The sequence below is a fragment of the Anomaloglossus baeobatrachus genome, chromosome 6 (assembly GCF_048569485.1).
Source record: "Anomaloglossus baeobatrachus isolate aAnoBae1 chromosome 6, aAnoBae1.hap1, whole genome shotgun sequence".
Classification (NCBI taxonomy): domain Eukaryota; kingdom Metazoa; phylum Chordata; class Amphibia; order Anura; family Aromobatidae; genus Anomaloglossus; species Anomaloglossus baeobatrachus.
The window spans coordinates 389,946,367-389,971,758 of NC_134358.1; the positions used below are offsets into that span (position 1 = coordinate 389,946,367).

Here is a 25,392-nt window from a genome sequence, read left to right on the forward strand (position 1 = left end):
AAAATTAAATTCTGTGCACAACTACCTTGTGGTAACGCTGATCAATAAATCTAACCCAGAGTTTCTCTAACTATTCTGGCTTCTTCAGGGGCATGATCAGTGTCTACAAACTCATTAATTTAACTACGTTATATGTCAAAAGTCCAAACGAGTTGAAAGCTCACCACGCTCGTGTATGTATTTGCTGGGAAGACTGCAGCTGGAGGGTGTGTGGATCAGCTGGTGCAGATGAGTATAGTGCAGACAAATGAAAAAAAAAACAGCACTGACAATCCGGTGCAAAATACTTTTTATGATGATGTTTTGAATAAAGAATTTTTTACCGGATGGTCAGTGCTGGATTTTTTTCACTTGTCTACATGATACATCATTGTGTTATGCCCATACTGGCATCCCTGGACTGTCCTGTTCCTCTCCCCCGGTGGTGATGCCTGCACTCTCACCTTTTTGGCCGCCCAGTGGTGACTGCTCTGTTCCTGTCTCCTGCCATGGACCTCCAGATCCCTTTGTACTACTGCTGCTGCTGTTATTGCGCTGTGTTCTGTATTGCTGATGTTCTTATGTGTTTCAGTGCATAACAACTCAGCTGCTGCAACTATCCATACATACTTTTGCTGCTGCTGTACTTGTCCACACCAGCCGTTTCTACGATTCCGGCCACTGCTGCTGCAACTACCCATCTTGACGGCTGCTGCTGCAACTGCCAATCTGGTGTTTCCGCATCTACCTGTCTTGGCCAAATCTAGAATACCGACTGCTGCTGCTCCTACTATGAGAGACTATTGTGTAAATACCCATGGCGCCAACTGCTGGGGCACCGTAATCTACTTGGGCTGCCCTTGTCAGCTACACACCAGCATGTTAACCTATCTCCAGCTCTAGTGGCTTTAGTGAAGACTTGATAGCCGTTTAGGTATACTCCTTTAGGACAGTGATCGGTGCCTTTGGTCCAGTGGATCCACTTACCCCTTGCTCGCCCCGCGAACATTACACATTGCCAATTTAAGGATTCACAATAAATGCATTAAATATACTGTACTACATAAGAGAACCACAATGCAGATTGGGAAAAAATTATATACAGATGTTTTTTGCTTGGGCGAGCACCGCGTACCAGCGAGATGCACTGACAGGACCTAGCATGACGTCATAGCCATGTGACCAGTCTGTGGCCAATGAGAAAATACAAAATTCACACTTGACTGGTCACATGCTATGACGTCACGGAAGTTCCTTTGGTTACCGGGCGGCACAGCGATGAATGGACTCTGAGGCAGAAGCGGCGGGAGACAGAGTGCAGGACACGTCGCGGGACCTGTAAGTATAATGACAATGTTTATTATAACTATATTCTTTATTTTACAGCCCCCCCGCCCCATCACATAACTGTAAAGCTCGAGATCGGTGATTGGATGCAAGATCGTGATATATCAGAACTCGAAGTCAAACTTTACTAAACGTTCGGCCGAGTCTCCCGAACACTGAACATCGGGGGGTTCACCCATCCCTACTGTCAACCACTGAATAGGACCACCTACAGGGATTTCAATCAGTAAATTACACATTCTACTGAAACTTTTTCATAAAACCCATATATCATTCTGCTCAGCTTCTCCTTCACTATGCCATACTGTCCACAGATCAGACTGCATGTACAATCTGACAGGTTCCCTTCAAGTTTAAGATATATTGAAGTGTATGTGAAATTGGAATAAAATGAAATAAATCTTGCCCAAAAAATTCCCTTACTGTCCTGGTGTAGTATTAACGCACTATTTCTTGTAAAGATAATAAAACTATATGAATAAATTCCCTGGTTTCCCTGGTTTTTAATTGTACCTCACCTGCGATTCTAGATATAGTTTGGTTAGTTATTAAGCATGTGGGATCTGTAGTAAAGAATACTAGGAATATGTGATTTCCATCATACCATTGTTCAATTGTATTTTTATGATCACATTTGTTTGAGTGATTACTATTGGCTCAAGGATCTCCACCTAGAATGAGATATGAGAACATTATATCATATTTTTTACTGTCTAAATCTGATTAACATTAGTGGACATCTTCACTAATGTTTTGGTATGTTACCATTATAATATTTTGTCTTTATTATGGTACTGACAACTTTGCTATACACTGTACACTTGAAAGTCAATAACCGTTGTTGAAGACGAGAAGTAATTATTGTGATACTTGACTTATAGTAATGTATACATTTGTCAATACTTTATTGATATGTACACGCTTCAATAAACCAATTTAAAAAACCCCCAAAAAAACATTAGTGAACATCGTCGCCAAATGATGAACTGTTTGACTTTCTGTTACGTCACCACTGGAATCCGCTCCATCGACTTCTGCTCCGATCGCCAGGCGACGCCATGTTCCTGCCGTGGATGGTGCTGGTGATGGGAGAGGAGTCGATGCCAGCGGCGCCGGTGGGCGCAGGCTCCGTTCATCCACTGGTCTGGGTTTCCTGGGGATCTGCAGTGCCACTGGCTGACTGTAGGTGGCGGGTGCCTCCCAGCTGAGGTACCATCATTCAGCTAAAGCTTATGGGAAGACACCACACCCTTTTTAATTCCCCTCCTGTTTGCTGACCTCTGCCAGAGATAGATCTGAGAATTCTGGCTCCTGTTTCGTCCTGTGATTTCGTGTGCTGATTACTGCTTGTTTCCTGACTACCCTCCTGCCTGCTGTTTTTGTACCTCGCTGCCCATTCCGGTTTTGACTTCTCCTTGTTTCTGATTACGTCTTTGCCTGCCGATTCTGTCCCTGTTCCGCAATTCCTGGTTTGACCCTGCCTGACGACTACTCTCTCAGACTGCAGCCTTCTACAGGTAGTGATCTCCAGGGCCCTGTGTAATTCCAAATCCCTGTGTAGGGGTTAAAGGGTTTCAGGGTTCTGGGGGTCCTGCTTGGCGAGTGGCATCCCTCTAGCCTGTCCATTACAGCCCGTCTGAGTCTGTGGATCCAGGCAGGCGTTACACTTTCCTTTATTAGTAGTAATAAGATCATTATTTTGTGCACTTTTTTCTTCTACTATAAAAAGTATTTGATTTCAGCTCTACCTTCATATTCTATAGATATTTGTGTATAACTCATACAACAGAAAATATAATCAGGTATTTTACTTACTCCAGTCTTTTATAAGCGTGTGTTCTTCAATCCTTCCACCAGCCTCATGGTTTTCAGTAAGTTACATGTTCTAGTTAACGTGATTATTCTATCTGATGTCTGTACCATTTCTTTATGTATTTCTTTCGCTTATGGAGTGGATTGGGTGGAGGATCCTGTCACCATGCCAGATTTAAATAGGGTTTACATCTATTACTCATGGTCTGGCTTTTATTGTCAATGAGTCATGTTGCCAAAGGCTGAGGTGGTCGTTGCCATGAAAAAAAAGGTTATATTCCATAGGTTCTGCTTGATGAAAAGTAAAGAAGTCAATGCTGTGCTAGACTGCGGTGTTTGGAGAATTGCCGTTATTTCTGATAAGCTTCTATTTGGTTGTCTTCCAGGTGTCTACTATTTCTTTTCTTAGTTTCTTGTTTCGCAGTGGGACAGAGTATTCAGACGCTGCCCTCTTTCAACAGATTCAAGATTTAGACCTGCTAATTTGTGACACATTCATGGAAAACCTTGTTCAGGGGTTTCCAGTGTGTGTTGTCACCGTTGCCCAGTGACCATTCTGGACCATGAGTTTAAACTTGGCAAGCCGATTGCTGCCACAGGAATTTCATATGCAAAATTCATCATCTATTGGGTTGTCAGTCAGGTTCAGTTTCATTTACAGCGCTTCTGTAAACAAAGCAGAATGTAGCGGTTTCTCCTTTATCTGGATATTACCAAAAAATGGATAAACCAGTTCTACGACTCATTTATTATTTATTTTTTGTTCACAAAGAAGAAACTCGTCAAAATAATTTAGAAAGATAATCTATACAGTACGGTGCAAAAGTTCTAAATGTTAACAGTTTAATTACATCATTTTACAAAATGCAAAGTGAGTGAGCAAGAGAAATGTAAATCAAATCAATATTTAAGAATGCATTAAACCTTCAATTCCTCCAGGAACCCTTGTTTTTGAAGGAACTTGTCAGGAAGATTGTTACAAACATCTTGGAGAACAAACCCCAGATCTTATGTAGATGTAGGATTGTGCAAATCCTACTGTTCTTGTAATTCCAGACAGACTCTATGATAAGATCAGGGCTCTGTGGAGGCCACATCATCACTTCCAGGACTTCTTGTTCTTCTCTGTGATGAACTCAATTCTTAATTACATTGACTTAATGTTTGTGATCTCTGCAGATTAAATTTGGAGCCATTCAGTAGCCTCCCTGATGGCATTGGACGTTGGATTAGGCACCTAAAAAAATACATTACATGACCAGAATCACAATGTATTACCATTAGAAGAATGAGAGCATCAGTCAGCCTAAAGGGTGCTTTACACGCTGCGACATTGCTAACGATATATCGTCGGGGTCACGTCGTTAGTGACGCACATCCGACGTCGTTAGCGACATAAAAAAAAAAACAAAGAGAAAAATTGTAGGAAAAATACCCTGAATAATAATTAATAAAATGCAAGTGCTTAATAACAGGGTACTTAGTATATACATTTTTGCAAAAAGGTAAGAAGCCGTCCCACCTCGCCACGGTGTACCCATCTGGGACGGTGCCTAACCAACTAAAGTTAAAACCATTATATATACCTGACTTGTGTCTATCAAAACTCCAATGTGGATAGTAACAAGTGGTCAGCTGGGTCCCAGATTAAATACACGACAAAGTGGGAAGCAATTGGTTGTTCAGACTCAGTATAAGGAGGGCTGCACCCCCAACTTGCAGTAAAGCAAGATAGCAGACAAAAAACACCAAAAAAACTGAGCTGTAACAAAAAAACAGTAAACATGCACGTTCGAAGCATGTAAATGGCAGCCTTTAGACAAGAAAAAAACAAACAGAAAAATTGTAGGAAAAATACCCTGAATAATAATGAATAAAATGCAAGTGCTTAATAACAGGGTACTTAGTATATACATTTTTGCAAAAAGGTAAGAAGCCGTCCCACCTTGTCACGGTGTACCCATCTGGGATGGTCCCTAACCAACTAAAGTTAAAACCATTATATATACCTGACTTGTGTCTATCAAAACTCCAATGTGGATGGTAACAAGTGGTCAGCTGGGTCCCAGATTAAATACACGACAAAGTGGAAAGCAATTGGTTGTTCAGACTCAGTATAAGGAGGGCTGCACCCACAAGTTTCAGTAAAGCTGGTTGTTCGTCGTTCCTGCGGCATCACACATTGCTGTGTGTGACACCGCAGGAACGACGAACATCTCCTTACCTGCGTCCACCGGCAATGAGGGAGTAAAGAGGTGGGTGGCATGTTCCGGCCGCTCATCTCCACCCCTCCTCTGCTATTGGGCGGCCGCTTAGTGACGCCGCTGTGACGCCGAATGCACCTCCCCCTTGAATGAGGAATTGTTCGGCGGTCACAGCGACGTCGCTGAACAGGTATGTGCGTGTGATGCTGCTGTAGCGATATTGTTCGCTACGGCAGTGATCACCAAATGTCGCACGAACGACGGGGGTGAGTGCTATCACTCGTGACATCGCTAGCAATCGCTAGCGATGTCGCAGCATATAACGCACCCTTTAGGCAACTTTTCCGCAATAATTATTTAGTACGTTTTTGATGTTGCAGATTTTTGGTAGCATTTCTGTACATTAGGTAAATTAGGTTACTTGTTTCTTTTTTCATTGCATTTTTAGTGTGTTCTTTTTATGTTCTTTTTTATTGCATTTTTGATGTACGTGATGTTTTAAATAAAGCTGTTCTGTTTTTGATACTTCCTAATATTTGGCTTTGAATTTATTGCTACATTTTGTATAGATAACATGCATTTTTAATATGTTAATATGTTTCTGCAGCAGAAATACAATAATAATGCATGTGCATTTTTTACCTATTTATTTTTCATTTTTGCAGCTGTCCTTGTTGGGATGGGAGAGCCGCAGCCACCCTGAGCATTGCTGTCTGATTTCGGTTTAATTTTTAAAAATATAATTTTTATGTGTTTTTTCATTTTTTTTTTTACACAAATTTTTCATTTTTTTTTTTACTTGATATTCACCCCCATTGGGCTTGAACCTTGATCCATCCGATCTGTTGTATTATGTACAGTAATACTTCAACATAGCTGTAAATAGTAAACATATCAGTCTCCTTCGAAGCCTAACTACTGGCTACCTTTCAGAGGAGCTATATGATGACAGGCATGGTACTCTTCAACAGACCCCTGGCTGCCACAGCAATTCATAAAATAACGTGCCCCCATGCTGGTGCACTGTTAATGCCGTTGTCAGTGTAGTGCTGTCTGCACTACACCAATGGATGACGCGGCCAATCAGATGCAAGGAGGTGATGTCGCAGTATGATGTCACCTCCTTGCATCTGATTGGCCATTGGTATAGTGCTCAGAGCTCCTATGCGCAGCACCGCAAATAATTCAACTATTTTTGCCGGCGCCGGCTCCCAGCATAGAGCTGCGATAGTCACGGGGTCTGCAGGCCGCAAACAGCAGGTATTTGTCCACGATCAGGACTCGCTGTGTCCTGGACGCGGCGGGTCCTGACTGCGGGGCCGCGAGTCTCCTCCGCAGGAGAATACAGGAGACCGCAGATGCTCATACCCACTATCAGTGTTCATGCCGCTGCGGTCTCCTCGCTGTATTCTCAGTATGGAGGACACTTGCGACCCTGAAAGCCGCACTGCAGGTCAGTGTTTGCTGCGCGCCACACACGCACAGTGGATGTGATTTCTAGAAATCCCATCCACTCTGCTTGTACTGTACAACCCAGCGCTCTGGACGCAGCTAAAACATGCTGCCTCCAAAACGCTGCAAACACTGATCAGCACACATCCCTGAGGGAACGGAGGAAAGGTGAGAAGATTTTTTTTTTTTGCCGTCTGTGAAGAGTGGCATAATAGGAGAAAAGGATAAGGGCACAAGGATGGGCACAATACTAGAAGGATGGGCACAATACTAGAAGGATGGGCACAATACTAGAAGGATGGGCACAATACTAGAAGGATGGGCACAATACTAGAAAGATGGGCACAATACTAGAAGGATGGCACAATACTACAAGGATGGGCACAATACTACAAGGATGGGCACAATACTACAAGGATGGGCGCAATACTACAAGGATGCACACAATACTACAAGGATGGGCACAATTTTACAAGGATGGGCACAGTACTACAAGGATACGCACAATACTACAAGGATGGGCACAATACTACTGGGCAGAATACTTCAAGGATACGCACAATACTGCAAAGATGGGCACAATACTACAAGGCTTTGCACAATACTACAAGGATAGGCACAATACTACAAGGATAAGCACAATACTACAAGGATGGGCACGATACTACTGGGCAGAATACTTCAAGGATACGCACAATACTGCAAAGATGGGCACAATACTACAAGGCTTTGCACAATACTACAAGGATGGGCACAATACTACAAGGATGAGCACAATACTACTAGGCACAATACTACAAGGATGGGCACAATACTACAAGGATGGGCATAGTACTACAAGGCACAAGGATAGACAATACTACAAGGATGGGCACAATACTACAGGGGACAAGTATGGACAATACTACAAGGATGAGCACAATACTACAGAGCACAAGTATGGACAATACTACAAGGATGGGCACAATACTACAGGGTACAAGGAAGGGGCACATTACTATAGGGCACAAGGATGGGGGACATTACTACAGGGCACAAGGATGGGGACATTTCTACAGTATGGGGGACATAACTACAGGACACAAGGACCTGCATATTATACAGGGCACAAGCGGGACATTACTACAGGATGGGGGACATTACTACAAGATGTTGGCTAAGATGACTGTATGATGCTGCTAATTGCAAAACAATATTAGAAGGGGATAAAATGTACAAAAATATTCAAAATAAAGCATGACTTTTTTGCCATTAAAAATTATTTTATATATATTTATATATATATATATATATATATATATATATATATATATATATATATATAGAGTTGGGCTCTGCATGCCACCACATTGGATTTGAAATGAAACCTCTACAACAGAATTCAAGTGCAGATTGTAACGTTTAATTTGAAGGTTTGAATAAAAATATCTGATAGAAATTGTAGGAATTGTACACATTTCTTTACAAACACTTCACATTTTAGGAGGTCAAAAGTAATTGGACAAATAAGCCAAACCCAAACAAAATATTTTTATTTTCAATATTTTGTTGCGAATCCTTTGGAGGCAATCACTGCCTTAAGTCTGGAACCCATGGACATCACCAAACGCTGGGTTTCCTCCTTCTTAATGCTTTGCCAGGCCTTTACAGCCGCAGCCTTCAGGTCTTGCTTGTTTGTGGGTCTTTCCGTCTTAACTCTGGATTTGAGCAAGTGAAATCCATGCTCAATTGGGTTAAGATCTGGTGATTGACTTGGCCATTGCAGAATGTTCCACTTTTTTGCACTCATGAACTCCTGGGTAGCTTTGGCTGTATGATTGGGGTCATTATTCATCTGTACTATGAAGCGCCGTCCGATCAACTTTGCGGCATTTGGCTGAATCTGGGCTGAAAGTATATCCCGGTACACTTCAGAATTCATCCGGCTACTCTTGTCTGCTGTTATGTCATCAATAAACACAAGTGACCCAGTGCCATTGAAAGCCATGCATGCCCATGCCATCACGTTGCCTCCACCATGTTTTAAAGAGGATGTGGTGTGCCTTGGATCATGTGCCGTTCCCTTTCTTCTCCAAACTTTTTTCTTCCCATCATTCTGGTACAGTTTGATCTTTGTCTCATCTGTCCATAGAATACTTTTCCAGAACTGAGCTGGCTTCATGAGGTGTTTTTCAGCAAATTTAACTCTGGCCTGTCTATTTTTGGAATTGATGAATGGTTTGCATCTAGATGGGAACCCTTTGTATTTAGTTTCATGGAGTCTTCTCTTTACTGTTGACTTAGAGACAGATACACCTACTTCACTGAGAGTGTTCTGGACTTCAGTTGATGTTGTGAACGGGTTCTTCTTCACCAAAGAAAGTATGCGGTGATCATCCACCACTGTTGTCATCCGTGGACGCCCAGGCCTTTTTGATTTTTGAGTTCCCAAGCTCACCAGTCAATTCCTTTTTTCTCAGAATATACCCGACTGTTGATTTTGCTACTCCAAGCATGTCTGCTATCTCTCTGATGGATTTTTTCTTTTTTTTCAGCCTCAGGATGTTCTGCTTCACCTCAATTGAGAGTTCCTTAGACCGCATGTTGTCTGGTCACAGCAACAGCTTCCAAATGCAAAACCACACACCTGTAATCAACCCCAGACCTTTTAACTACTTCATTGATTACAGGTTAACGAGGGAGACGCCTTCAGAGTTAATTGCAGCCCTTAGAGTCCCTTGTCCAATTACTTTTGGTCCCTTGAAAAAGAGGAGGCTATGCATTACAGAGCTATGATTCCTAAACCCTTTCTCCGATTTGGATGTGAAAACTCTCATATTGCAGCTGGGAGTGTGCACTTTCAGCCCATATTATATATATAATTGTATTTCTGAACATGTTTTTGTAAACAGCTAAAATAACAAAACTTGTGTCACTGTCCAAATATTTCTGGACCTAACTGTGTATATATATATATATATATATATATATATATATATATATATATATATATATATATATATATATATATATATAAAATATACTTAACTGAACAAAAAGGTGCAGGTTTGTTATGTTCAAGCAAAAAATGTTCAAAATAGTGATCCAAAGGTGTATAGAAAAAAACATGGAATCATTAATAATGTCACTTTGTCCTGCAAGGAATGCGGCCCCCCTCAATTTTTTTTTTCTATGTGCAGCCCATTCCCCCAGCTGAGTTTGAAACCCCTGCTCTACATGCTGGCAACATCAACACATCTTTAGGTGACACACTGATCCAGTGTCATGCGGTGTTTTGCTCTGCACTCACTATTTGACTTGGTGGCGTCGGACTTTGTTCACACTGCAGAATCTGACAGGCCCTTTTTGGACATATTTTGTATGTTTTTTAACTTGATTTTAATACTTTGTGGTTTATATCTACAGGGATCCTCCTATTTAATTACTCATACCCTGGGGATCGATTTGATGTATGGCCGGCCGCGGTCCTGAAGTTGGATGGGGGGCCAAACTTTCCGAGCAGGCTGTGGAACACGGATTTTTGAAGATTGTTATTTGCAATTCCCCTTTGCTTATGTTTTATGTTATGACATCCTTTCTGATTTTCTTGGATTTCTTGTTTTTTCTCTCTTTTATGTCTGGTCTTGAGTGCTGGAATACTTATCCGCCACTCTAGATCTTGACCCATATATATTTCCATTTAACCTCTGTCAGTATAGCCTATCTTTGCCTTTAGACTTCATGTGTGACAAGCTATTCATTTAGTCTGGCTCTCTGTCCATGTTCCCAGTTAACTTTCTATTTAATTCATATGGGGGAGTTCCTTAATTTTGGCATATGATATGCCTTCTTACTTACATACTTTTATGCACCTTTGGTTCCCCTGTGATATTATATCTGGGATCTGGTTTACTTTTCCTACCCTGCTATGTGCTTGTACACTACTGACGTTATTTGTTTAATTTTACTTTTCACACAATGTTTCATTCTGTTTCCTGCGAATTTACATACTAATCTACCTACTACTCACCCAGCATCATTGTAATACACTGCGGGGAGCTGGCCTTTTATTGCCACCTCCTATTCTACCCTTTTTTATAATATGACCGGCTTTTGGCACAGCAATTCCCTTGCCGTTTGTTATCATTATGAATTGTTTTTGTCACTGCCTGGGGGCGTTATATTATCGCCTTCCTTGCTAATCTATTCATGTGATCCGTCCCTCTCTCCGTGCTATTGTCCGGGGGCATCATATTCCCGCCCCTTGGTAACCTTCTGCCTGTTCTGGATGGACACGTCCGGATTAATATCCTCCACCCCCCTACCGATTCCACTTCCTGTTTCTGACATCACCCCTGACAGGAGAGTGTGACTAATATCTAGGCACAGACGCGACGGGCGCATGCGCTGTTCGCGCCTTCTGTGGGGATGGCCGCTGGGCGCTTCTGGGATGAATAGTTGGATGACACACGTCCTCCCCCTGTTCCTCCACGTGGTGCCCTGTGGTCGCCGCCTTGGAAGGCGGGACATCATGACGCGGAGCGCGCCGATTTGCTGCTGGATCCCTGTCATTCATTTATAAACCCACATTCTATTCACTATGGCCAAGCCTCCTGACGAAGCCACGCCCGGTGAAACGCGCGTCGAGGCCACGCCCACCGCCACCAGCCTGCCTGCTAGAATTTCCCATCATGTCTCAAGGTAATTTCCCTTAAACTATATATCTATTTGACATGTCACCCTAGCGCCTGCAAAGGGAGAGTAAACACATTGGTGACTACTATTTGTCTACTCTTAATTACATGCTTTCCCTATCTGCCTCGCTACTGGTTTTTGATATTAACCCTTTGGTTCTAACAGCTTTACTATATTTGCTGGTGGTGTCTGTGCAATTCTGTGTGTCTGACAAATTTTAGATCTTTTTGTCATTACTGTCTGTCCTTGTGTCACGTGCACTTTATTAAAAATGGATTTTGTATTTCGCTAAGTACTTGTTCTTGGTCTCTTCTTTTTCCAGTGGTCTTCCTCCCATCCTATTTATTGGTGTTCTTGACCACTGGGACCCTCTTTGGTTTCTAGTTCTTACTGAGACCCTCCCTTTAAGGGAAGCTGTAGGTTTATAATCTGTCTCATAGGCCCATTTCACACATCTGGCATTTCGCCGGATCCGTCACACTCCAGTACAGTGTAATACAGTACAATGGCATCGCGGCAAGCTCCGGTCACATGCTGTCATGTGACCGGAGCATGTGACTGGAGCTTGCCTCGATGCCACTGTACAGCATTAACACTGTACTGGAGTGTGACGGATCCAGCATTTCGGCGAAATGCCAGATGTGTGAAACGGCCCTTAGTTGTTCAGTCAGAGCCGGGTGTCGGCTGTTTCTTGTTCACTGCTCATCAGTCCAGCAAGAGTTTATTCTTGCTGGCTTCTGAACTGCTGCTAGGCGCTCAGGTTGCTAATGACCACTCACACCCTCCTCCACCATTTATAATGTGCTAGATCTGGTACCTCATCGCTGATTATAACTCCAGCGCTGCTCCAACGATTTCGGTCTTTAGCGTGTGATCCGGTTTCTTGCAATCAGCTGTATTATATCTTGTAGGTTTGGAAATATCCCTGTTGCCAGTTTATTTCCTCCATATATTTTATTTCTTCTTATGCATGTGTTGTCTCTCCCCTGTGTCTGATTGCAGTGTGTATGTGTTCTGGTTCTCCCGTGTCTGTAATATTTGTGGGGTTTGTTTCTTCAGTCCCGGCCCTCCCCATGGGTGGGTGAGAGGGGTTGTTAGACAAGTGTTCAGACAGGACCTTGCCACCATAGGATGTACCTCTGCGATGAGGGACAGTGCAGGGTCTCCAGTCTGAGGGCCAGTCTAGGTGTCCCTGCTTTAATTACTCATCACTCCCGTGACATTCTAATCGGCCACCTCATAATTTCTTATGTATCGCGTTACTGGCCTTGCAAAACAGATCCAGGTGCTTTCACTCCAGGTAGCAGAGCTAAGAGAGGCGGTTCAGCTTCAAGCTCAGTCAGCTTCTGTGGCGCACTGCCTGAGTGGTTTTCTGGGGATCGCAGTCGGCTTGTCTCCTTCTGGGAGACATGTAAGCTGCACTTCATCCTGCGCGCTCTCTCTTCTAGGAATGAGGCTCAGTGTGTGGGTATAGTATTTTCCCTACTAAGTGGTGACCCACAATTGTGGGCCTTTTCCTTGCCCCTGTGTTTGGGCCATTGGTCATTTTTGTCTTCAGCGCTCATCCTCATATATGACGACTCCGATAAGGTGTCTTTGGCCAAGATCCATTTTCTGAATCAGGGGAATCGACTGGTGGAAAATTACTGTGCAGAATTCCGGTGCTGGTCACTTGACACAAAGTGGATCGACCCTGCTCTCAAAAGCCAGTTTTTCCAGGGCATGTCAGAGAGGCTTAAGGAGACTTTAGTGATGTATGAGACCCCTCCCTCTCTGGAGTCTGCTATGGCACCAGTAATCTGTATTAATCGGTGGTTCCGTCAAAAGTCTCTTGATACCACGTCCATCTGGGAGGGGGCAGTAGCTCCTGGGTTACCCCCCGAGACCTCAGTCGAGGCCATGCAGCTTGGTGGGAAGACTCAGGTGAAAAGAGAGTCTCTTACTCCTATAATAAAAGGGGTATTTTTTTTCTGTGGCAAAAAGGGCACTTCATTGGCATGTTTCCTCAGGTACCTAAGAAAGGCCAGCCGTCAGAAATCTGCTAGGCTCAGGGGGGTTGGAGGATCCCTGCCTGGGTCTACACTTCTTCTCCATGATGGTCACTGTGTTTTACCTGCCAAAGTAAAAATAGGGGGCCATGAGGTCGCCATTAAAATATTTCTAGATGGTGGTGCTGAGGCTAATATTATTGACAGTTTGCCCACTAATCTGGGCTAAGGGTGGATGAGTAGCCCTATCCTGTTCAGATTGTGGCTATCGATTTGTCACGTGTGTCCCAGGGAGTTTTCAAACACTGCGTATAAGATTTGGAACCTCACTCCCAATAGGGCACGTGCACCGGAGTGTGTCCAGTCTCCACACATGCCCTGCCTGACAGGAGGTTCCTGGGCACTTTTCTACATATTATGGCAGATCTCCACACAGGTGACCATTACCTATAAGGACTTATTGAATATCCTGTTGTTCCTTTGCTTTAAATACCCTGATGATCCCCATCTATTAGTGGGAAAACGTGTTGGGATTAGTGTGTGGGGGGACCTATCAACGCAGAAAACCTCCTTTGTATCAGAGGAGGACTACTGTCTTACGCTAAATACCCCTCATTTGGGCTATTTAATTTATTTTATCATGGTTATCCATATTAGTCAATGTATGATATTTCTCCTACACTCATGTATGGGCCTGATGCATTGATTCTTTTAGGGTATTATTATTATTAGGCCCAGAGATATTGTTGGTCCAGCTCCTTTTTTATTAATGATAAAGGACTGTTCAGCTATATTATGATTTACCTCATACTTAACTCCTTTTACTTTGCACATGCACTTTTTTGAGGTTCTCCTGATGGTGGATACCCTATTTTTTGGCAGGTAGGGGCATTAAAGGGATAGCCTTCGTGAAGGGGGCTCCACAACAATTAGGGTGTATAACCTCCATTGCCAGGAGGGTGAGCCTTAGTATCCCAGAGATCAATTCTGGGCCACATAACCTCTGATTTCTGGGCCTTAATTGTTCACTTGCCCTGACTACCCAAATCACTTAATGTATACTTGTGTGTACACTTCACACAACACCATTATTTTATCTTTCTTGTTTTGACTGTTTTTAATAATATTTTCTAAAAAAGGATCAACTTTTAGAGGTTTTTTTTCGGTTTGCTACCGCTTTAATCAGTATAATGTTTTTGGTCTTATGCCATAAATTTCACAGTGGAGAAAAGCATTTTGAATGTGAAATAAAGTTCAAGAATAATTTTTGAAAAATCAATAAAAAATGTTTTGGAAAAAAAAAAAAATAATTTTTTAATTATTAATATTGTTGGTCTATGTAAGAAGTCAAATATTTAGGAAATCTTGTCTTCTTCCCCAGGTCGAGATTTGATTTGCATTCAGTCAATGGATGGGATGCTTATGTTCTTTGAACAGGAGAGCTATGCTTTTGGACGTTACCTTCCTGGGTTTCTCTTACCAGGTCCCCTGAGATACAGTCCTAAAACAGATTCATTTGTTACTGTTTCTTCTTGTCGACAAGTTGAAAGCTACAAGTAAGTATAAACCTCTGAAGTACAAATCAGCAAGGGTGTTCACTAATTATATTGTACAAATACTAAAATGGTTTAGTGTAATGAATTTTTTTCACAAATAAAATCAGACAAACAAGTGGGAATACTAGTAGCACTGCAGGATTTTGTTTAAGGCAATAGTTATTGCAAAAAGGAGGTGTCACGATTTTGTCACTCACAGTGTCCTAGGGACATAGTGAGTGACAGCTCAACCGTCCTATAGAATCAGGGGCATACTGTGCTGTCAGTACTGTTGCTGACAGTTCAGCCGCAAAACCAGAGGAAGAGGTGTGCTGGGCTGTCAGTATTGTGAGTGATAGCCCAGCTGCTTAATCTGGCCAGGTCTGTTGAGTTTCTTCTGGGTGCTGCTCCTTCAGGATAATAATTCGGCTGGCTGACAATGGTCAAATCATTGTCAGTCGTAGCTTACTCTGTGGAGTATGTGACTCTTGTTTTTGCTTTTGAATTCTTTGCAGCCTGACCTTGGAACTTGCCATTTGACTATTCCTTTGCCTAGCCCCATTTGACTCTATACATATTGTTTGGATCTGACCACAGACTATGACCTATTTACTCTATTGCCTAAAGGCCACGTCACACTAAGCAACATCGCTAGCAACATCGCTGCTAAGGAACAACTTTTGTGATGTAGCAGCGATGTTGCTAGCGATGTTGCTGTGTGTGACATCCAGCAACAACCTGGCCCCTGCTGTGAGGTCGTTGGTTGTTGCTGAATGTCCTGGGCCATTTTTTAGTTGTTGCTCTCCCGCTGTGAAGCACACATCGCTGTGTGTGACAGCGACAGAGCAACAACTAAATGTGCAGGCAGCAGGAGCCGGCTTCTGCGGACGCTGGTAACCACGGTAAACATCGGGTAACCAAGACGCTACCTTGGTTACCCGATATTTACCTTCGCTACCAGCGTCCGCCGCTCTCACGCTGTCAGTGCTGGCTCCCTGCTCCCTGCACACGTAGCCGGAGTACACCTCGGGTAATTAATCCGAGGGAGCCGGCACTGGCAGTGTGAGAGCGGCGGACGCTGGTAACGAAGGTAAATATCGGGTAACCAAGGTAAGGGCTTCTTGGTTACCCGCTGTTTACCGTGGTTACCAGCATCCGCAGAAGCCGGCTCCTGCTGCCTGCACATGTAGCAGAGTACACATCGGGTAATTAACCCGATGTGTACTGTGGCTAGGTGTGCAGGGAGCCAGCACTAAGCGGTGTGCGCTGGTAACCAAGGTAAGTATCGGGTTGGTTACCCGATATTTACCTTAGTTACCAAGCGCAGCATCACTTCCACGCGGCGGTGGGGGCTGGTCACTGGTTGCTGGTGAGATCTGCCTGTTTGACAGCTCACCAGCAACCCGTGTAGCGACGCTCCAGCGATCCCTGCCAGGTCAGGTTGCTGGTGGGATCGTTGGAGCGTCGCTTAGTGTGACATCTCACTAGCGACCTTCTAGCAACTTACCAGTGATCCCTATCAGGTTGTATCGTTGTTGGGATCGCTGGTAAGTTGTTTAGTGTGACTGGGCCTTTACCCTTTTGCCTTTACATGCTCTCCTGATATTTGACCTTGGCCTTTTTGACTTCTCAATTGCACGGTTGGCTGTGAGACGTAATAAAAACAGACATCATAGGAAGCCTTAGATATCTCTAGATGGGCGGCACAGTGGCTCAGTGGTTAGCACTGTAGTCTTGCAGCGCTGGGGTCCTGGGTTCAAATCCCACCAAGGACACCATCTGCAAGGAGTTTGTATGTTCTCCCCGTGTTTGCGTGGGTTTCCTCCGGATTCTCCTGTTTCCTCCCAGACTCCAAAGACATACAGATAGGGACTCTAGATTGTGAGCCCCAATGTGGACAGTATTGCCAATGTATGTAACGCGCTGTGGAATTAATAGCGCTATATAAATGAATACAATTATTATTATTATTATTATTATCTCTTCACTTTCTTCTACATGTCCCTTCTAGTCTCTTATCTTGTGTAGAAGACTTTACCAGTAAATACTACAAGGATGGGCACAATATTACAAGGATAGGCACAATACCACAAGGATGAGCACAAATCTACTAAGCACAATATTACAAGGATGAGCACAATACTACTGGGCACAATACTACAGGGCACAATACTACAGGGCACAATACCACAAGGATGGGCACAATACCACAAGGATGGGCATAATACTACTGGGCACAATACTAAAAGGATGTTCAAAATACTACTGGGCACAATATTACAAGGATGGGCACAATACTACTGAGCACAATACTACAAGGATGGGCACAATACTACTGGACACAATATTACAAGGATGGGTACAATATCACAAGGATGAGCACAATACTACTGGGCTCAATATTACAAGATGAGTAAATACTACTGGGCACATTACTACAGGGCTCAATGATAGTCTCAATACCACAGGGCACGATACCACAAGGATGGGCACAATACCAGAAGGATGGGCACAATAGTACAAGGATGGGCACAATACTACAAGGATGGGCATAATACTACTGGGCACAATACCACAAGTATAGGGGACATTACTACAGGGCACACAGATGGGGACATTACTACAATAATGATGCTGCTAATTTTAAAACAATATTACAGGAAGGTGATAAAATTCAAAATAAAGCATGAAATTATTTTTGTGCCATTAAAAATGCTTTATATATATATATATATATATATATATATATATATATATATATATATATAAACTTAACTAAACAAAAAAGTGCAGGTTTGTTCTAATAAACAATCAAAAAATTATCAAAAAAGTGATCCAAAGATGTATAGAAAAAATCATTTCATTAAAAATATCACTTTGTCTTGCAAAGAATGCGGCCCCTCTCAATTTATGTTTCTATATGTGGCCCATACACCCAGCTGAGTTTGAGACCCCTGCTGTGGAGGGTACCAAGGATTTCTGAAATATGTCCTGGCTACTAATGGCCATATCTCAGGATTGTTCACTACTACAGCAATAGCAGCTATAGTCATAATCCATCCAGAGATATCACGGTATAAGTGATAGATCAGGTGTCTTCAGCGTTCACTCACTAATCTCATTTTAATTTATGATACCTCAGGTTGTGTCGCAACTACAGCCGTGATTCCAGTCTCATTTTAAGGGCTTGCTCACATGAGCATATAACATTGTAAGGGGTGGACGGACCCCTAGTGTGGAGAAGACGTTTTTCCCCCCCTGAAGACGCCACAGGAGTATGGTGGCACATTGTACCATGTTATGTGTTATGTACGGTTCTTCCCCCCCCTAGGTGCCAGTGTAGTGAGTGGTTCCCCTGGTAACAGTGACAGGGAAGGAAGGGGCAGGGCAGGGCAACCTAGGAGGGAAGAGAAGGGGGGTTGGGCTCTGAATGCAGGGCAGTGTGCTGGGAATGTAACAGGAGAGAGCTGAGGAGAAGTGCCGAGGCAGAGTGCAGGAGTGGGTGCTGTGGCAGTGGAGCGGAGAAGTTGGAGCTAATCCGGAGCCGGTAGTGAGTACTGGAGCCGTCCCCTAGTTCAATACAAATCCCTGGGAAAGGGCTGGACTAAAATCGGGATAGGAGTACCACTGCTAGGGGGATAACAATTGGCCCCTGCAGGCAAAGGAAAGTGCCCGTAGAGAAAAAGGAAACCGTTTTTGTAGAAAAGGACTTGTAACTTGTAACGTACTAAAGTAAGCCTGCTGCAAACAGAAAGATGGAAGCTTTGTTTAATAAAACAGTGTTTGGTTTACCCGCTGCCTGCAATTGTCTCTTTCCTGAAAGTAAAGAAGGAGCTGGAGAGCACAGAAAGAACGCTGTCATGGATGGGCCCCATGCATCCACACTCTGCCCCAACAACACACCTGTATTGCAAGTAACGGCCGGGCCGGGGTTCAGCCTGCGGCCCACAAGGCGAGTGGACCCGACTACACCCCCTGAGGTGCCCCCTGCCCCCGTTACAACATGGCCAAGTGCTATCTGTTTTGTAGTATAACATTCTGCCCAAAGTTGTACTACAGAGCAGTGCCAACTTGCGCTTTTTTTTCTCACGCTGACTCAGTCACTTCGGGCCCTGAGGTCCATATACAAATCGTGAAATGCAGCCGTCTAAACACGGCCTTACTGTAGGTTTACACTGGTAGAGTGTAGCTGGTGTGATACTGACAAGACTACAAAATGTCATAAATGGCTGTATTATGTATACTTATGTATACCAGTAAATCCTGAGTTGTATATATTTATTCTGTATTCTAAATTACACTTTTCAGTTTTGAGTAGAAATCTGACCCATTAGCTGTGGGCTGTGGTGTGATATTTTCATAGTCACCCATGTTTTGTAGAAACACACAGTCGCTGCTCTCTTCACCTCTTTGTGTTTATTTCTTTTAGGGCTTATACTTAATTCGATATAGTCCTTGTTTTATGCCGAGATGATAAACTAGAAAAACTTTCAAGACAGTACAATTTTACAATAAAATGATTCTTTGAGGCAAATTGAGTTTGGTTGCTGGCTTGAACATGCTCTAATTTTTCGTTCCCTGTGTACAGATACCAGGTACTTGCTGTGGCAACAGATGCAGACACGAAAAAGGACATAGAGCAGCAAAAAATTGTTTCTGGGAAGAAAGTCCTGGTAAGTATTTCTGAATATTCTTCAGTATTTTACATGTGGTGTAGGGATGGTCCCTCTTGTGTAATTTTAGGACCCTTTGTAAGTTTTAAATAGTCAGGCTTTGCATACTGACTCTTTCACGTGAAAAAAGGAATGAAAATCCTCAAAACGTGTTGGGTTATCTTGAAACATGTTCTCATACAACTAGAGTTTGGCCACTATGTTTTTATCTATAGACCATCAATATCTGATCACCTTGGTTGATCAGATGTTACTGGCAAACTTCCTGAGAAGTTCCAGCCGCCGGCAGTGTCAGCTGATTAGCGTGGGTGCCGGGTGCACCCCCTCTTAACAGATATTGATGGCCTATCCTAAATCCTAAAGTTGGTCCATCAGTTATAAAGTAGTTGCCAACCCTTTAAGAATTCCAGCAGTGCTCTTTATTACTTGTTTCCAATAGCATTGTGCCTATATTAGCACATAATTAAAGGGGTTTGTCCAGACTTGGTGAGCAAGTTTGCAATCACTTGGTATGACAGCAGGCTTGTGAATCCGCACAGAGCGCAGTGTTTGTGCTGACATGATTCTCCGCTGCTGGTGTTGGGAGTGGCCAGTCATTTGTCCACAAGTTTGCATTTTGTGTGCTTCCAGCAGCACGCCAACTAGACTTGTCTGACATCACTCAATTCACTTGTGCCTAAATTAAATCGATAGTGGTGGTCACTTGCTTGCTGACATCAGAGAATCCTGACAAGAGCACACACTGTGAACTGTTAGGATTCACAGGGCTCCACTCATATACAATGACTGCAGACTTGCACCCCAAGCCTAGAGAACCCCTTTAACAGGTGACTCTTTATAAATCTTTATAAAGCCAGGTATATTTTTCTTTGCGCTCCCACGTTTCAGAAAATATAGCTTGAAGATTTGGCTTGGGACTGTAGGCAGAGATTACACTAGTCCAACTGAGCACCAGGCCACTCTAATTGAGTGACAAGTCTCTCCCATTTGTATATGTAAGGGCCCAGGGACAGAGGACCTCAAATGTTCTATATGTCACAGTTGCTGTTCTGGCACGAGGTTGCAGGGGCCGTGTTCCCTGGGTGGTCTACCAGGCCCTGATGTTCCCTGCTATCCACCCCCACACAGTATCCACAGCTGATGGACAGTCCACAGACACGGTCTTGGGGATAACAGTTGCTTTAATACAGCGGGAACAAAGGAAAACAACACGGAATATACTGTATGTTTCACGGTCTTTTGTGGGTAGGCCACGGCAAATACAGCTTGGAGTTCAATGCTGAAGTGCAATTAGGGTTCTGGAGCTTTTAAGAGCACGATTTGTTTCAGATTAAATTCTGGTATGCTTTTAGCAGGTTCAGAGTCTCTTGAGCTTGGAGGGTAGATATGATACAGTAATAAGATTGTACAGACCTGGAGTTCTGGGGTTGATTTCACTGCTAGTTAAGATACATGCAGTACTTGTAAGCAAATGTAGAAAGTTGCCCAGCGCGCTACGGGGAGCGGACGGCTGGTGCGTGGACAATGGCATGCAAGCCACTAATGTTGCAGTGGGGTGGGAGACCCTCAAACTTCCCCAATCTGCGTGCTGTAGGGTCTGGTATATACTCAGTATGCCCTACTGTCTGAAGAGATGTATATCTGGCCAGTGAGGATTCAGGATAGGAAGCCTTCAGTATATTGGCTGTAAAAATCAGTAAATGGTGAAATTCTAGGCCTCGGGCCTAGCAGGAGTCTTGTGGTGAAGAGAAACTCCACATAATGTCTTCCCTCAGAGGAGACTCAGCCAGAACCAGAACATTCCAGTTCTTTCCAGACAGAGGCTGGAGAATAGCTCCACCTATTGAGCCATGTGACCAGGAACTGGCCAATAGGAAAACACCCAATGTACACTTCAGATTCTTACAGTTTTCACCAGTAGATGGTGCTAGAACACAGCAAATGAAAAATGCTTTACTTATAACATATAACATAATATTACATATAAGTAAATGTACTTAAAGAAACAGACACAATCTGGACCGGGCCACTACATACTCCCCCTCTGAAGGTGAGCCGTCCTCTGCGATTGTGTAAGTGAAGGACTGCTAAAAAAGGAAGGAAATATATGTGTAACAATAAGGCAAGAATATGCAGCCAGACGGAAGAACAATAGGCAATGAACAAATGCAAAACATGAATGTGGTAGTGCCAATATGAGATAGAGCCTCTTTTCGCAATATACTATCGTCCATATGAAAGGCTCTGGAAAGGCACTTTAGTGGCAACAAACAGTCCATGAGTCCATAGCTGTATATAGAAAATTGTGCAAATAATAAACAAGGTGCTTGGTATTACCCATGTGCAGAGGCTTAAACATTACTAAACTAACTATCCAGCTAAATAAATAAACAAGATTATATACTAATGGAAAAGGATATGACCTTTTAGTCTCTGTAGCGAGCTGGAAGTTTTCCTTTTGTGCTTCCCTCTGAACGCCTCAACACTTGATCTTCCTCTTGAGCAGGAATGATATTGTTTGCTGACTCAGGTGGAGTTGGCAGAGGAGCAGCAACTGGGGCAGGAACCGATACGGGGACATATTGATAGCATGGAAGGATAAATTGAGTGTTGTAGAGGGACTCTTCCACAGTAGGTTGTCTGGCTGGTGTTTCCATTGCAGGAATTGGTGTGTAGACCGGCATGACTTGTGGAGGAGGTGATGACATCACCAGTAGATCCCCTTTGGTGCATAGCTTCATGCGGTTTCTGTGCACAGTCTGTGGGGCCATTCCGGGTTTCTTCTCTTCATAGACATCTGACTCAGGATATGGGATAGCTATAACTGTGTATGGCTCTGTTTCCCAGAGTGAATCGTGTTTTCCTGTACGGTGGTACTTCTTTAGCCATACCTTGTCTCCAACTTGAAGTGGGGAAGCATTAGCTCTTTGATTATAGCTCTCTTCTTGTTGACGGTGAGCTTCACACATGCGGTAATCAACAATCTGTTGGGCTTCATGTATTCTTCGCTGATGCTCTGAGACCCAATCAGTTTTTGGCAGGGGATTATTCACGTCAGGGACTTGGATTCCAAGAGAACGATCTTTAGGGAGCTGACCTTGTCTTCCAAACATCAGATAATATGGCGAGTAGCCTGTAGAACAGTGGACAGTATTGTTGTAGATTTCCACTAACTCGTCAAGCAATTGAGGCCATTCAGCTTGTTTCATAACAGATGCTATTCGCAGCATATTGATAAAAGTCTGGTTGACTTTCTCGTAGAGGCCATTTCCTTGGGGATGATAGGCGGTTGTTCTCAGCTTTTTGCACTCATGGAATTGGCAGAGTTCTTGAAATAATTGTGACTCAAAGGCAGATCCACGATCTGTGAGGACTGCTTCAGGGCAACCGTAATGTCTCACATATTCACGGTAGAAGGTGATAGCTGTAGTCCGAGCTGTAAGGTCTTTTACTGAACAACAGCAACCCACTTAGTATAGGGATCCACCATGGTTAAGGCATACGTGTAGCCTGAATGAGTTGGTGCTAGCTTTACATGATCAAGAGTGACTAGCTCGTTTGGTTTCTGAGAATGGATTGGATGAAGAGGAGCTCTGGCATCTTTCTTACCGACTTTGGTGAGGTTGCAGGCTGGACATTCACTACACCAATTTTCTATGTCTGACCGCATCCCAATCCAATAGAAGCGTTGGCGTATGGTGGCTTCAGTTTTGTGCACGCCAAAGTGGCCAGACTGGTCGTGGTAGGCATCAAGAACAATTCTGGCATCTCGTCATGGGATAGGAATCTGATGTAGCCTTTCACCTGAAACTGGGTCTAGGGTATTGCGAAGGATCAAGCCCTTTTGAATGAAGAGTCTTTTGCGCTGTCTCCAGAGACGATTAAGCTCAACATCCGGACATCTTCTGCGTCGTCTGACAGGTATTCTCCCAGTAGTCAGGTAATCATAGATCTCACCTAGGACACGAGACTCATTTTGAAGAGTTTGCCATCTCGATGGATCTTGGAATAAGACAGGTTTCTGTTGAGAAACTTCATCAGTTTGTGTAGCAGCAACAGCATTCTGTGTAGCAAACCTTTGATAGAAGGGAGGCATCTCAACATCTTCCCACAGATCTTCCTCAGGAGGCTCTTCTCCTTCGGGCAAACGGGATAACACATCTGCATTGATGTTGATCTTGCCACTGCGATACTTAATATCAAAGCAGAAGTTCGCCAATCTTGACGCCCATCTCTGTTCAAGAGCACCTAGCCGTGCAGTATTAAGATGAGCGAGAGGATTATTGTCCGTGTAAACTTTGAAGGGTGTAGCAGCGAGGTAATCTTTGAACTTCTCGGTGACTACCTACACAAGAGCTAGCAGCTTTAACTTGAACGAACTGTAATTGCTATCGTTTTTCTCTGCACCTCTCAAGCTTCGGCTGGCATATGCAATGACTCTCTCTTTGTCATCCTGGACTTGTGATAGTACCGCTCCGAGGCCTTGGTAGCTGGCATCCGTGTAGACACGGAAAGGATGGCGGTAGTCAGGGTACGCCAGAATTGGAGGTGAAGTCAATAGACTTTTCAACATCTGAAAGGCAGTTTCTTGTCGCTCAGACCAATTAATTGGAAGTCTTCTGTCGTAGTTTTCTCTAGGGAAACCCCGTAGCAGCTCTGTAAGGGGTTCTGCTATTTGCGCAAAATGAGGTATGAAGCGGCGGTAGTAGCCCGCAAAACCTAGAAAACGTCTGACTTCTTTGACGGTTCTTGGGGTGTCCCAGTTGTTCACAGCTGAGATCTTTTCAGGATCAGGCTGGATACCTTCGGTACTTACAACATGACCAAGGTAGTCGACCTTCGGCTTGAGCAGATGGCACTTTGACGGTTTTAGTTTCAGACCATGTTCAATGAGTACCTGGAATACTTCTGCAAGGTGGCATAGATGGTCTTCATAAGTGCGAGAGTATACGACAACATCATCAAGATATAACAGAACGCTCTGGAAGTTGAGGTGACCAAGACATCTTTCCATGAGTCGCTGAAATGTAGCAGGGGTGTTGCATAACCCAAACAGCATACCGTTAAACTCAAAGAGTCCCATTGGGGTGGTGAAAGCTGTCTTCTCTCTATCCTCAGGAGCCACGGGTACTTGCCAGTAACCGCTGGTTAAGTCGAGAGTGGAGAAGTATTCAGCTGAGCCAAGAGCGGTGATGGATTCTTCAATCCGTGGAAGAGGATAGGCATCTTTGTGTGTAACGTTATTCAACTTTCGGTAGTCGACACAAAATCTGATGTTACCATACTTCTTCTTCACCAGGACGATGGGTGCAGTCCACGGGCTTTGACTTTCTCGGATGACTTCAGAATCTTTCATCTCCTTTAACAGCTTCTTTACTTGTTGATAGTTAGCAGGAGGTAGTGGACGGTGTCTTTCCTTGATAGGAGGATGATCACCTGTGTTGATCTTGTGCTGGATCAGAGTAGTCTTGCCGAAGTCAAGAGGGTGCTTGCTGAAAGCTTGGCTGTGTCGCTTAGCAAATTTAGTTACGCCATTGATGTATTCGATAGGAGTGTTAGCATTTCCAACATTAAGATCATTCCACCAGAAGGTAGTGGGTGTATTAGAGCCTTTGGGAGTGGCCTTTAACGACTTTTGATGAGCAAGTGTCTCTCCATCTAAGATGTCTTCTGGATCAAGGTTTTACAGTTGAGCAACTGAATTAAACTTGTATAGCTCGATGGGCGC

The 25,392-nt window shown here is 43.6% G+C and overlaps 1 protein-coding gene across 4 annotated transcripts in view; it reads left to right on the plus strand.

Annotated features, from left to right (window-relative positions):
- The window catches only part of BBS9 (Bardet-Biedl syndrome 9), a 704,556-nt gene that overhangs the window by 159,238 nt on the left and 519,926 nt on the right, over window positions 1-25,392 (plus strand). For all 4 annotated transcript variants that reach the window (XM_075315101.1, XM_075315104.1, XM_075315105.1 and 1 more), the window contains 2 exons: window positions 14,838-15,012; window positions 19,580-19,664. In XM_075315101.1, coding sequence (XP_075171216.1) covers window positions 14,838-15,012; window positions 19,580-19,664 — 260 coding nt within the window. The remainder of the gene's footprint in view (window positions 1-14,837; window positions 15,013-19,579; window positions 19,665-25,392) is intronic.